Source organism: Elephantulus edwardii, unplaced genomic scaffold, assembly GCF_000299155.1.
Source record: "Elephantulus edwardii isolate Elephantulus edwardi_28Jun2011 unplaced genomic scaffold, EleEdw1.0 scaffold00011, whole genome shotgun sequence".
In the NCBI taxonomy this organism is placed as follows: domain Eukaryota; kingdom Metazoa; phylum Chordata; class Mammalia; order Macroscelidea; family Macroscelididae; genus Elephantulus; species Elephantulus edwardii.
This window is the reverse complement of record NW_006399761.1, coordinates 25,804,941-25,818,073: the sequence shown is the minus strand read 5'-3', so window position 1 is coordinate 25,818,073 and position 13,133 is coordinate 25,804,941. Positions and strand designations below refer to the sequence as shown.

At 43.7% G+C, this 13,133-nt stretch overlaps 1 protein-coding gene across 3 annotated transcripts in view; it reads left to right on the top strand.

Moving 5' to 3' along the window:
* The first annotated feature begins 1,969 nt into the window (after positions 1-1,969).
* RAB1A (RAB1A, member RAS oncogene family) overlaps positions 1,970-13,133 on the top strand; it is a 38,937-nt gene continuing 27,773 nt past the window's right edge. Inside the window, exon 1 of one of the 3 annotated variants that reach the window (XM_006880967.1) lies at positions 1,970-2,185. In XM_006880967.1, the coding sequence (XP_006881029.1) occupies positions 2,163-2,185 (23 nt within the window). In that variant the 5' untranslated portion in view covers positions 1,970-2,162. The remainder of the gene's footprint in view (positions 2,186-13,133) is intronic. The other 2 variants (XM_006880965.1, XM_006880966.1) reach the window with 2 other exon arrangements.

Here is a 13,133-nt window from a genome sequence, read left to right as displayed (position 1 = left end):
CCAATCCTTCTTCCTAGTCTGTCTTAATCTGAATGTTCAGATTTAGAGGAGTATCTGACAGACAGCAATTTGTGGAGCAGTTAAAGATAAATCCCTTATTGTAGAGGAGGGATTATTGTTGCTGTTCTGTACATCAAGTAGGAGTTGACCTATAGCTGACCCTCCAGTGGGTTTTCAGAGGCTTTTAATCACAGGGGAGGAGATTGTCCATCTTCCCATGGAGCAGTTTAGCAGATTCGAACCCGGTGCCTTTGGGATTGCAGCGCAGCTTCTTTCCACAAGACCACCAGAGCTCTCGTTATTTTGGTTCTGGAGAGTATTTGAGCCATTTTCTGATTTTTCAGTTCTGTGAAATCTCAATAAACTGTAGGGATCAGGGTCTATGTCTATCCAGGGCATCTATCACTGACCTGACCTATTTAGAGTCTTTCTCTAGGATGGTGACCATGTTTATTTCAGAAGCCAGCATGATGTGAAGGAACTGGTGATGTGGGTGTCAACTAAGGTACATTTAGAATTTGTGGTTAAGAGATACACTAAGAGGACATGAGAACCCCTTCTCTCTATATTTCAATGTCACAGGAATACAGTGATTTTGCAATCTGCCCTGAGAGATAATTTGCTTGTTTGGAAGATAAACTTTGGACAATGCATTATACTATGCCCTTTGTAATGAAAGAACCCAAGATAATGTGTTAAAGTTTACTGGAGATTTCAATTCCTAAGCTGATTAAAGAGCACTCTTATGACCCAAAGGTTTAAAAATGCCCCTGAGTTTCAAGGCAGTATAAAAGTGATGAGTTGCACATTTCTAACACTTATTTCTATCTTTTTTCAATCTCGCAAAATGGCTCAGTATTAAATATCAATTAAAAACAAGGCGATACATTTCAAATGGGCGGCTGGGGCCCTGGCAGGAGGAACTCGGAATTTTAAACTGCCTTTGGGCTGCGTCCAGTCCATGAAACAACTCAAGGTGCACGCCAAGTGTTTTTCCGGAAAAGCAATCTGGCTGTGTGTGCAAAAAGGGCCGGCAGGCAGAAAATAGAGAATGCGTCCATTCGGAGGCAGCTGCAGTCTCCAGGGTCAGGCGATACGGACGAGGAGATGACTTTAAGGAATCGAGAGAGAAAACGGAATGTACACGGCAGCTCTAGGATGACCGGATACAGATGGGCCTGGAGAAGAGCTGCAGACACCTTAAGACCAGGCGAGCTCAAGCGAGCCGGGGAGGCTCTGGGGAGGCGGACTGGGGAGGCGTGCCCTCCAGTCTCCTTCCCTGCCTGCGTCCGCACTCGCGCAGTTTGACCGCTGGCCCCACCACTCCGGCCTCTGCACCAGGACAGTCCACTCCCGTCCCCGCCCGCCTCGGAGCCAAGCCCCATTCGCACTCGCGCAGTACCTCGGCCTGGCCACGCCCCCTCCTCGGCTTCCGCACAGACCATGACTCTGACCACGTCCCCTCCCCGACTCTCGGCCTGACCACGCCCCCTCGCACTCAGCCTCCTGATTCTGGCCACGCCCCCTCTCCGCGTCCTCCGCTCGCCCCGCCCCGGCGCTGCGCTCTGCCCCTCCCCGCCCCCCTCTCCCCCGGGGGCACTGACTCGCCCAGCTGCCACGTCTCACTGATGACATCACCAGGGCCTCTCGGCCTCAGCCAATCCGCCAGGGGGAGTCCGAGCGAAGTCCTAGCCAGCGAGTCAGAGGGGAGGGGACCAGGGAGGAGCTGCAGGGCGGGGGTGAGGAAGTGGGGAATGAGGTGGACGACAAGCCCCTCAGTTACGCATGCGCCCGACGCGCAGGGCTTGGCGGGAAGGCGAGTCCAGGCCGCCCTGTACCGTCGGGCCTCGGCGGTCTCAGCGGCGGCCAGGGACTCTCTTTCCCGGCAGGCTGCGCGGCGCGGCCGCCCTCGGGGCCGTGGAAAGGCCCCTTGGTCTAAGGCTTCCCTATTTCCTGGTTCGCCGGCGGCCATTTTGGGTGGAAGCGATCGCTGAGTGGCGGCGGCTGCTGCTTGTGTTCTGAGGGGACAGAGTAGGGGAAGCCGTTTGTTCTCCCGGCACAGCCTAGCTCATCCCTTTCCTTTGACGACCCGTGGCGCAGAGAATCAGGGCGGCGGCTGCAGCAGCAAGGGCGGAGGTGGCGGCGGCGGCAGCTGCAGTGACATGTCCAGCATGAATCCCGAATAGTGAGTGCAGGGGCGCCCCGGGGCGGCTGGGTCGGGGGGCTCGCTGGGCGGCCGCTCCGAGGGTCAAGGAGGCCGTGGGCGGCGGCCTGGCCGTGGGGAGGGGAGGGTGGCGGACTGGGAGAGGCCGGCGGCCCCATTGTCTGGCGGCCGAGGGGCGGCCCGGGGCGGGGGCGGCCCGAGGGGCGAGCCACGGGGGGCTGGGCCGGGGTCAGCGGACAGGTCGGGGCGCGGGGCCCGCGCGGCGGAGGCCACTGTCAGCCGGGTTCCCTGGAGGAGGTGGGGTGGGAGACCTCGGGTCCCGGGCTCGGCCGAGCTGTCAGGCTCGCCGGGGTGGGTCCAGCTGGATTTGTACGTCCTGAGCCCGCCTCCCTGCGCCCACCCTCCCTGCAGGGCTGCAGGTGACATGGAAGCTTCTCGGGACTGCGTGGGGTTGCGGGGAGGGGGCCGAGGGTGCGGAGCCCTGCCCCCCGTGTCGTTTCCTCCAGGAGAGTGTCCTGGCTCCCCTGGAAACCTGGCCATCGGCGCTTCTGTTTGTTTAAGAGGACGCTTCCCTCGTCTTGTCTTGTGTAGGTCACATTATTAAAGAGTCGTGTCTCCCTGAGACTCTAAAAGGCAAAGAACCCTTTGCTGTCTAGTTGCAAGAAGCGAAGGGGACCCGTGATGGATGCGGAGGTTTTGTGTTACCTGCTTGCAAGCGCGCAGATCGGCGATGAGGTTCCATGACGTGTCATGAAAAGTTAATGCATTTCTTTTTCTTGCTTACTCACTCAAGAAATCCCCTCAGCAGATGTGACCCACCTGGCCCCTCTCCGCCCAGCTGGTGGTCACTTTGGGGAAGACCTTGGGGTTCAAAACCCAAAATCTGCAGTGTCCTCTGCTTGCACAAATACTACATATAAACTGTTGGTTGGAGTCCTTTGATATTCTTCCTTAGGCACGAAAGTTTTCTAGGGAAAGAGGGACGTGGTTTTGTCCTCCCCCCCGCCCCGTTTTGAAAGTAAAAATTAATATTTGCCCCTTAAGTGGAATTTATTTGCTTACTATGTGCCCCAAAAAGTCCACCCATCAATCTTGCTGACTGTCATGTGCATGTCACATGGCTCTTGCAAAATGCATTCTGACTTCAGATTTTGTAATCCTGTGGTTTGATGCAGAAATGTTCTCTTTCTTCTGTGCGAAGCAGAAGACAGTATTTGTTAGAATGTCGCATACTTTTGGAAGTTGAGGATAGTGTCCGTAGAGTGACACGGTTGCTGTGTTGACTACTTTTTCCATTTCTTTATTGGGTGCTCCATGGGCAACGTTTTACATAATTGGGCAGAGTTGAACTCAAGGTCTTAATTTAGGAAGTTGTCCTGTGAAGAGTGGAGAACATGAGTTTGCTCTTTTAGGAAGGTCTGTTGGTACATATACTGTGCAGGGAGTTCCTTGTATGTGTTACATATAGGTAGTGCTGTGAATAAGGCTTCTTAAATATTGAAGAGAGCCTTAACAAGTTTATCTTGGCCCTGAACATGTTTCTTTTTGTAAACTAATGGGACTTGTTTTTGTCACGATTCCTATCAGGATCCCCTTGTGAAGTTCAAACTCCAAGACCCCTCTTTAGGCAATGTGCATCCTTTGTGAGACGTTGTCACAGTGCTAGGATTCAGAAATGGAATTCTTACCCTCAAGACGTTCAGAATAGTATAGTAAACATGAACTGCATGTATGTTACATAGCAGTAGATCAATATCAAGTTCCAGATAGATGGCCTGGATGCACAGGGTGTCAGGAGGGTGAGCACTTTAATTCAGGAAAACCTGAAAGTTAGACTTTAACAGGAAAGGACCTACCTGTAAGAGGATCAGTTGCAGTTAGATTTGGTTATGCAGAAGGGAATGGGGATTTTTTTTTTTTTTTTTGGGAATGGGGATTTTTGAAGTTGACAGTTAACGGGGGAAGAGTAGCTAATAAATAATGGGAACAATATTTCTTTTTGGTTTATTAAGAATATTTACTAACATTGAAAACTCTGAGGACTTTACAGTAACACTTTGAAACATTCATGTTATGATTGTGAAAAATCACTGTAAAACTGCTTATAGTAAGATAGCAATTAAGCATGCTGTAGAGATTAAAAGAATAATAATGGCTATTTCTGATTTCTTAGTTCATTTTATACTTTACCATTTTCTGTTTATATTATTTTTATAGTTGGAAGTTTATAGACTTTCAAAACTATAAGGACATTATTATGTAAATAGAATGTCAGACCATTCTTTTGAGGATTGTACTAATTTAATTGATTTCAGAGTCAAACCTTGAAATAATTTTTATGGTTTTTTTTGAATTTGAGTATTGTCTTTTAGCCTACTGATTTTATATCCTAAACTGCCTATATAAAGCAATCTAGCAAGTGGGGAAACCTTCGAAAATTGAGTGAAATTACTGGAGTGAGAGAAGATTATGATGTTTCATTAGGACAAACAGGTTGACAACCAGATTTTTAGCTGACTTTCATTTTCCTTTAAGTGAAGTTTTTGGGTGGAGGTTTGTCTTTGTTTTTGTTTGCCAAGGTAGAATAGAGGAAAAAAAGGAAACATTCTTAGAGTTCTAACATCCAAATGTAAATCAACTTTCTTTAACACCTTGTTTTAAACTTCAGATAAATTAAAATTTTTTAAATGGATTTTTAATAGTTTCATGATTTCAGAATGTTATCTTAACTGCTGACATTTACTGTCACTTAGTATATGTCAAGTAAAGTTTGTTATAGACTGAACGGAATTTTACATTTATATTGATTCACATAAAATTACCTCTTCGGAGCCATATTGTGGAATACTTTCATATTGTGATCATTTAACTATAAATTAAAACTACAAGTTACAAAGCTTTGAGTTCAGGAGCAAGGAGAAGTATACTAAACTGATTGAGCTGCTTTCAGGTTCTTGTCTGGTAGGACAACCCAGAATTTTCTTTACAGTAGAAATTAAAAGTAGTAACTAACTCAGTTGCATTTCAATACCAAAAAATGAAACAAAAAAAACCCAGCCCCCCAAAAAGTCCAAGCCACCCCAAAATAGTTGGGAGTGTAATCTGAATGATGGAAAGAATTAGAAGTTTGTTTTCTCAGGAAATCTAAAGATAGATTTTGATTTTCTAATAGGGGTAGGTGAAAAAGCCAGTGATTATATCAGTACATTGAGTAAGAAATACTTAACATTATTTTCATACCAGAGGCTTTTTTAACCCAAAATCCAATAGCTTGAGACTCATCATGGTGGTTTTTTAGAGTCAAGAAACTTACGGTTACTTGCTCTCTTAAGTAATGGTTTATAAAGCTTTTTTACCTGTTATGGATCCTACAGGAAGAAATGTAGTAGTGGACTTGCATCAACAGTAGGACTTTAATGCAGAAAGATTTTAATTACCTTGGCTTACTTATTTCTTGTCCTTCAAACATAACCTGGCTCCAGAGTCTCTCAAGATTTAATCACCCTTTCAAACTTTGTTCCCTTGTCCTGGTAAACTGAAGAAACCCTTGACCTTTGTCAGCACTGTGTTGCTAATACTTTTTTTTTTTTTTTAATTTTTTTATGGCGTTGCTAATACATTTATCATTTAGTGTTTGAAAATCAAAGCAGGTTAGTCACACTTGTTCTCTCTCTCACAAAATAGAATTTCATTAAAATATTGCTACTGCTTTTTATTGAATTTTTATCATTGTTGTTACTATTGTGTCCTGACCCATAGCTCCCTCTCCAGCTGGTTTTCAGAGGCAGTAAATTGCATGGGAGCAGATTGCCCATTCTTTTGCAGAACAGTTGGTGAATTCCAACTCTGTGCCTTTGTGATTGCAGTGCAGCTTCTTAGAACTAGGCCACCAGAACTTCTAATTTTTATCATTAGAATTTTTCATTAGAAAAACAAACCCACCAAAGTTACCGACTTGTTGGTATTCTTGAATTTGTGGTGATAGTGGTGATTTGAAAAATTCATAGAAGTTCAAAAGAGAACTAGTATTTTCACTATCTAGAATATGGTTTTTTATGTCTCTAGAAATTAGCATTTGCAGGTTTTTGGGTAATATTAATTTTCAGTAGCTATGTAGGATCTTCACATAGAGCAAGAATTTTTTGTAGATAAAGATTTTTGCATTTAAAAATTTTACTTTCCATACTAAATAATGAGGTAGATTGGTATTTTTCAATAAGCTAGTTAATAATTTGTCTAAAAGGTGCATTACTTAAATTTAAATGTTCTCTTGCCAACTCTGTAGTTTACTATTTTACTTTTTCCTTCTTTGATCGTCGTTTAAGTGAAAATGTTGACAAGGCAAGTTGACTTTCCCCTCAGCTACACATCTGCAATTAGTTCTTTACAGTTGAGTTTAATCCCTGACAGTGTAGGCAGTTTCCCCATCCCTCCCTGTAGTTCTTAGTCCAGTGTCCTTGTGTGTCTTCCTTTTCTTTGGGGAATATTGAACTAATCATTCCTTCTTCTCTTCTCTTCTCTTCTCTTCTCTTCTCTTCTCTTCTCTCTTTCAGTATTGTAACTAGCTTTTATGTTTTACTTTCTGAGTAGTTTTTATTTCTTAAACATTTCATTCTTTTTTCTTTTGGGAGCAATTTTAGTAATAGATCTCAGAGATAACACCATGTTATGTTCACATCCTGTTAGCAAGTCTCTCTCTCTGTGTGTGTCCTCTCTTTTTGCTGTTAGTAAATGCATGAAGCTTAGGATTAAAAGAAATGCTTTCTAAGAGTTTGACATCTTCAAGTTTTGCTAAATAGCCCAATTTAAGAGTGTTTAAGATGAAGGAAAACAAAAATCAGGTGTTGAGTGTCAGCTCATGAGATGTTTTAGATGTGGGACTCACCAGCTCCTTACAGCTCTTTGAGCTACTCTGTGGGGTTTCCGTAAGAGATGGAGGCAAAATTCCCAGGTTGTTTTTTGTTTGTTTGTTGTTTTGGAGGGTTTTTGCCTTTTAGGAGAGAGGCCTGGTCAAGCTGTTTCCCTCCTGTAGATGGTAGGGTTTGGGAGGGATTGCCCTCCCCCCCATCATCTTTTGTTCAATTGTGGTTTGAGTGCAAGTTTGTTGTTATTATGTACTGTGGAATCCCTTGCGACTCATAACGACCCTGCTCTGTCCTGTGCCACCGTTATTGTCTCTGGCACACCTACCCCCATTATCCCAGTGACTGAAACAATTCATCTCATCAAGGGTCTTCCACTCCTGCGCTGTCCCTCCACCCTCCCAAGCATGATGTCCACTCCTACGCTGTCCCTCCACCCTCCCAAGCATGATGTCCCTCTCCAAGGACTGGTCCCTCCTTGGAACATGCCCAAGGTGTGTCAGACGAAGCTTCAGAATCCTTGCCTCCAAGGATTTTTGGCCTGGTTTTACCTTCTCCAGGACAAACCTGTTTGTTCTCCTAGCGGTCCATGGTATATTACAGAACAAATTAGTTTTCTGTTCAACATTTTGCTTCATGTCATATGTTACAGTCTCCTCAGCACAATAAAAGTTTTCCACCTTCCTCCCTGGGTTTTGCATATCCATTCTTTATCTCTTGCTGTTTGAACTGTGTTCTCCAGGGACCTGCTGTTCCCTTCATAGCACTGTCTTTGGCTGAAAGGTGAGCCTTGAGGGTAAGCTCAGTTCTTCCATGTGAAGGATTATCTGAGGGCTGTAGTTTTACCAGTCTCTTATCAAACCAGGATGTCTAGACAGACATTTTTATGATTGTGAATTTTGTTCTACCTTTTTCTCCTGTGCCTAGTATTTCTGTTGTAGAAATACTACACCAGCCATCTAACTCTTCTGCTCTTGGGCTAGGGAAGGCAGTGGGTCATGTGGCCTGTTAGCCTTTGGATAAGTACTTATTTGGATCTTTAATTTTTCTTCGTTCTTCTTTGCTCTGGACATGGAGGGAGCAGTAGTTAAATGTTATGCTACTCACAAGCTTTTTGTTACTCAACCATTGTAAGATGCAGACCATTGTCTCTGGATTTAATATGCAGGTGCTCTAGTAATCCTCAAAGGCAGTAGTTCTGAGCCCTCAAGCCCAGTGACTCAGCCCCTCAGAGTGTCCATTTATGGCTAAGACATTTTAATACCTTTGCACCCCATTTACACCACTGTATATATGCAGCACATACAAATAACATATACCAATCCCTTACACATCTGTAGGCGCTGCCCTTGTTGTCTTCCCTGCCTCTTCAGTTTACATGCCTGCGTATCCACTTGTAGATTACTGTTTGTTAGTACTGTTAGTACTGTTGTTGCAGGATTTTGGGGTCTAGCATTTCCTTTTGTTGCCTTTGACTCGTGTGCACTTCCTGGTGTCTCGTATTGCCTTGGTCATATTGTGCTGACCTTTTTTATTGTTTTTGCTCTCACCCAAGTTAATATGTTTCTACTCTGGTAGATTTTTTTTCTCTCCTCCCCTCCCTTTCCTAATAGCCATTAAAGAATGTTCCCTTTTGTGCTGTAAGACCTTTTCTTGACTTTTTGTACTAGTGGTCTCTTACAGTATTTGGCCTTTTTTGGTTGACTTATTTCACTCAAGAGCATGACCCAGGTTCAGAAAATGCTTTACAGTTTGTTATTCTTTGGATTATCTGCACTCATTATCTAACTCATATCTAACTCATTATGGACTAGGTCACTAAGCGCTCTTTTTCAGCGTTAATTTAACTACTTGCTGCTGCTTCATTGTATGTATGGACAGTTTATTCATTCATTTCTTGATAGGAATTTAAGTTTTTGCCCTTTTTTTGGCTATTGTTAGGAGTGCTGCAGTGAACATGGTTGTATAAGAGTTAAGAGTTTGGGGTTTTTTTTTGTTTGTTTTTTTAACATCCCTAGAACCTAGGTGGACTGCATGTCTATTATAGAATCTCAGTGAGCTCTGCTGGCATAGTGGTAAAGAGCTACACTATGAACCCAAAGACACATGGCTTGAATCCATCACCTGCTTTTCGGGAAAAAGATGTTCAATCTCTTCATGTGCAAAATATGCTGAAAAACCTCTGGAGGATCAGCTCTGTATCGGCTCCAACAACAGCGAAACTTCAGGAGCTGTGGAGGGTGTAGTATGTTACACATTGGGCTGCTCACCGAAAACTTGGCAGTTCAAATCCACTAGTGACTCCTCAGGAGAAAGGTGAGCAATATTCTCCAATATTCACAGTTTCAGAATTCTGTTGGAGGGTCATCATGAACTAAAAACAATTCAACAGCAGTGGGGTTTTTATTTATACAACCTCCTTGGACCTTGGTTTGTGTTTAGAAGTACCTTGGGAACAGGGGTTGCAGATTTTGAAAGGGTGGTGGTGAAACAGTGTTTGGAAAACAATAATTTCAGAGAATAAGCATCTGTTGACTGATTTAAATACAAGAACAAATACATTAAATATAAGAACAAATTTTATGAAATACAATGTAAATGAAGAATAGTGTGAAACCCAGTGTATAGAGACTTTGTAAGCAAACCAATAAAAAAGTTAAAAAAAAAGAGAAAGGAAAAAAATAAAAGAATAAACAGGAGACAGGAAAGGGAGGGAAGGATTAAGATTTACTTTTGGATTGGATTGTTCAGTTGACCAGAACCTTAAATCAGTGGTTATTATATGCTCTGTTGAATAGAAGTTAAATATACTGTGTCACACAACTGCTGAGGTCTTTGTTCAGACAGGTATGCATGTGCATTTTACCCAAAAGGAAGCATCATTTCTTAGTAATAATAAGAACAAGTTGTTCTCAGATAGATTCCTGCTCAAGGTGGCATTTTTCATGAAGTCCCTTCTGTGCCTCAGACTGGGGACCTTTTACACATGCAGTAGAATGAAGTGTATAATGGAGGTTTCCCAAGGTACATGATGGACTCGTCTGAATATATTTTTTTTCTTTTTTGGTATGACAACAGTGCTTACATGAAGTTATCTATTTCCACTTTTCCTATATTGTTGGGGACTGTGACTCCTAGTAGCCCTATGAACAGCAGATGCGAATCTTGGCTTATCCTCCACCATCTGCACCTTCTCAGATGTGCAGGAGCCCACCGTTAGAGACACTTTGTCAGTCTGCCCTGTTGGAGAGCTTCCTCTGAGGTGCTTGCTGCAGACCAAGGAGCAGGCCTTCAATATGGATTCCACCTCAACATCAGGAGAACAGAAAACCTTACCACAGCACCAGTAGGCTGCATCATGATAGATAGAAGAAAGGTTGAAATTGCCAGTGATTTCATCTTCCTTGGATCCACAGTCAACACCCTTGGTACCAGCAGTCAGGAAATCGGGATACATATAGCAGAATCAGTGCCTTTCAGTGGTGTTGGAGAAGAGTATGGAATGTTCCATAGAATGCCAAAAGAACAGATATATCTTGGAGCAGTTAACAAATAGAGTGCTCCTTGGAGGCAAGGACAGCAAAGCTTCAGTTCATATACTTTGGACATACTATTAAGAGAGGCTATTCCTTGGAAAGGGACATTATGCTTGGAAAAGTGGAGAGTCAGTGAATCAGAGGAAGACCCTCAGTTGGACAGATTGATAGAGTGATTGGGACAGTGGGCTGAAGGATGTCAGGGATGATAAAGATGGTACCACTAACCAGACAAGGTTCTGTTCTGTTCATCGGCTCAAAATGAGTGTTGTGCTTGTCTTGACAGCACCTTTTAGGCATGATGACCCTTTCTAAGTACTAGTCCCTCTTTGCCAGTATGCCCAGAGTATATGAAAGGAAGTTTTACCAACCATACCTCCAAGAAGCACCCTGGTTGTACTTCCTCCAAGACAGATTTGTTTGTTCTTTTGACAAGCCGTGGGCTATTCTGCTCTAGCACTACAACTTAGAGACATTGGTGCTTCTGTCATCCTTATGCATTGTCCAACTTTGAGATGCATAGGAAGTAGTTAGACCATGGCTTGGATCAGGCGCACCTTGGTCTTTAGACTGATATCTTTGCTTTAGCACTTTGAAGTGGTCCTTGACAGTAGAACATGCTGTCATGTCTTTTGATTTCTTGACTGCTGCTATAGTAAGTATTGATAGTGGATCCAAGTAAGAGGAAGTCGTTGATACTCCCTATTGACTGTGAGTTGATGTTGACTCAAGGTCACCTAACACTACCACCACCAGCCAAAAATGTTTCATAAGCACTTTCTCATAGGAACAGACCCCCTGGGGGGGTTTCAGAGGCTGTAAATGTATGGCTGGAGATTACCTTTTTTTCATTGAGCTGCTGGTGGATTTGAACCGCTGAAGAAGCGCCACATTGGACTTAGCAGACTAGTTCTCCTTTGTTGTTGTTGTTAAGTACCATCGAGTCACCTCTCATAGTGACCCTATGTACAACAGCCCTAAACCCTGCTCTATCCTGTGCCAATCACACTGTTTCTGACACACCTACCCCAATTACCCCAGTCATTGAATCAGTCCACCTCATAGAGGGTCTTCATCTCTTGCGCTCTCCCTCTACCCTCCCAAGCATGATGTTCTTCTCCAAGGACTGGTCCCTCCTTGCAGAATGTCCAGAATATGTCAGACGAAGCTTCAGAATCCTTACCTCCAAGGAGCAGCCTGGTTTAACCCTCTCTAGGATGAGCTTGTTCGATCTCTTAGCAGTCCATGGTATATTCAGTACTCTTCTCCATTGTACAATATGTACAGTAGAATGTAGTTCTCCTTTAGCTCGGGGAATAATGCCATGTTGAAGCCAGTGACTTTCCCAGAGGAATTGAGAAGAAAGGAGCTTGTGGGCCTGTGAAATCACTGTCCGTATATGCTGTTTATATTTTTCTGTGTGGGTTAGCTTTTTAGGAGTTTAAAACTTGAGGCAATTAATTAGCCCACTAAAATATTTGTGGTCAGTTACTTTAAAAATTCCTAATGAGTGAGATCTTTTTAAAAATACTAAGATTGTGAGGCCCACGTTGCACATGGACTTTTGACTTCTGCTTTCACTTCTGGCTTGGGTTCTACTTAGATGTGTCAGTTCTCAGGTTTTCTTCACTCCAGCTTGTCTGGTATGTACTTACTTGGAGACTTGGAAGTGAGGGATTTCCCTCTCTGAATGAGCACTTGCTGCCTTTCTCTTGCTCTTGGGTACACTTGTGACTGTCCTGTCATCACAGTTCTGTTAACTGGTTGAGTTTTAAACCTTCTAGGTTCTGTGTAAACTTACATGATCCTTTGCCACTCACTGAATATGATTTAGATGAGCGACTCTTAATATTTAGAGAAGGAAAAATGATAACCACCATTTACGATGCTCTGAGAATGTAAGCGGAAGTCTTGGTGGTGTAGTGGTTAAAGTACTTGGATGCACACTGAAAAGTTATAGTGTTATAAGCACAGTGTCCACTCTCCTAGAGAAAGCTGTGCCTGCCCACTGTTGCAAGGACAAGGGCCTTGGAAACCCCGTGGGGAAGCTGTTTTGCCCTAGGGTTGCTGTGATTTTGAGTTGACTTGTTGATAGCAGGCCTATAATGTGAAGAGAGAACTGTGCAAGCATCTTGAGACATGATTTTCCTGATCCTGCAGAAATGTGAGAGGAAGATACTAGTCCCTAGTCTAGGCAGTCCCTCCTCATGGTGATACCAAGAACTCATCATAGGGTTTTCAGGCTGACCTTTCAGAAGCAGATCCCGAGGCCTGCCTTCGTGACGTTTCTGTGTGAGCACAGGATGCCAGCCATCCTGCTACCATTCAGATGTTTAACCTTTTGTGCTACTTTAGGACTGACTCTAAAGAAGACAATAGTCCTTCGTGTTGCCTGCCCTGTTCTGACTCCTAGTACGATATGGGTAACAGTAGAATTCTCCCCTCAGGGTTTCTTGGGCTGTAATTTTTACAGGAGCAGATTGCTAGAACTTTTCCCCCCTGGGCCACTTGGGTTTGAACTGCCAGTTGTTTTTTGTTTTTTTTTTCCTATAATTATATTTTATTAATTTT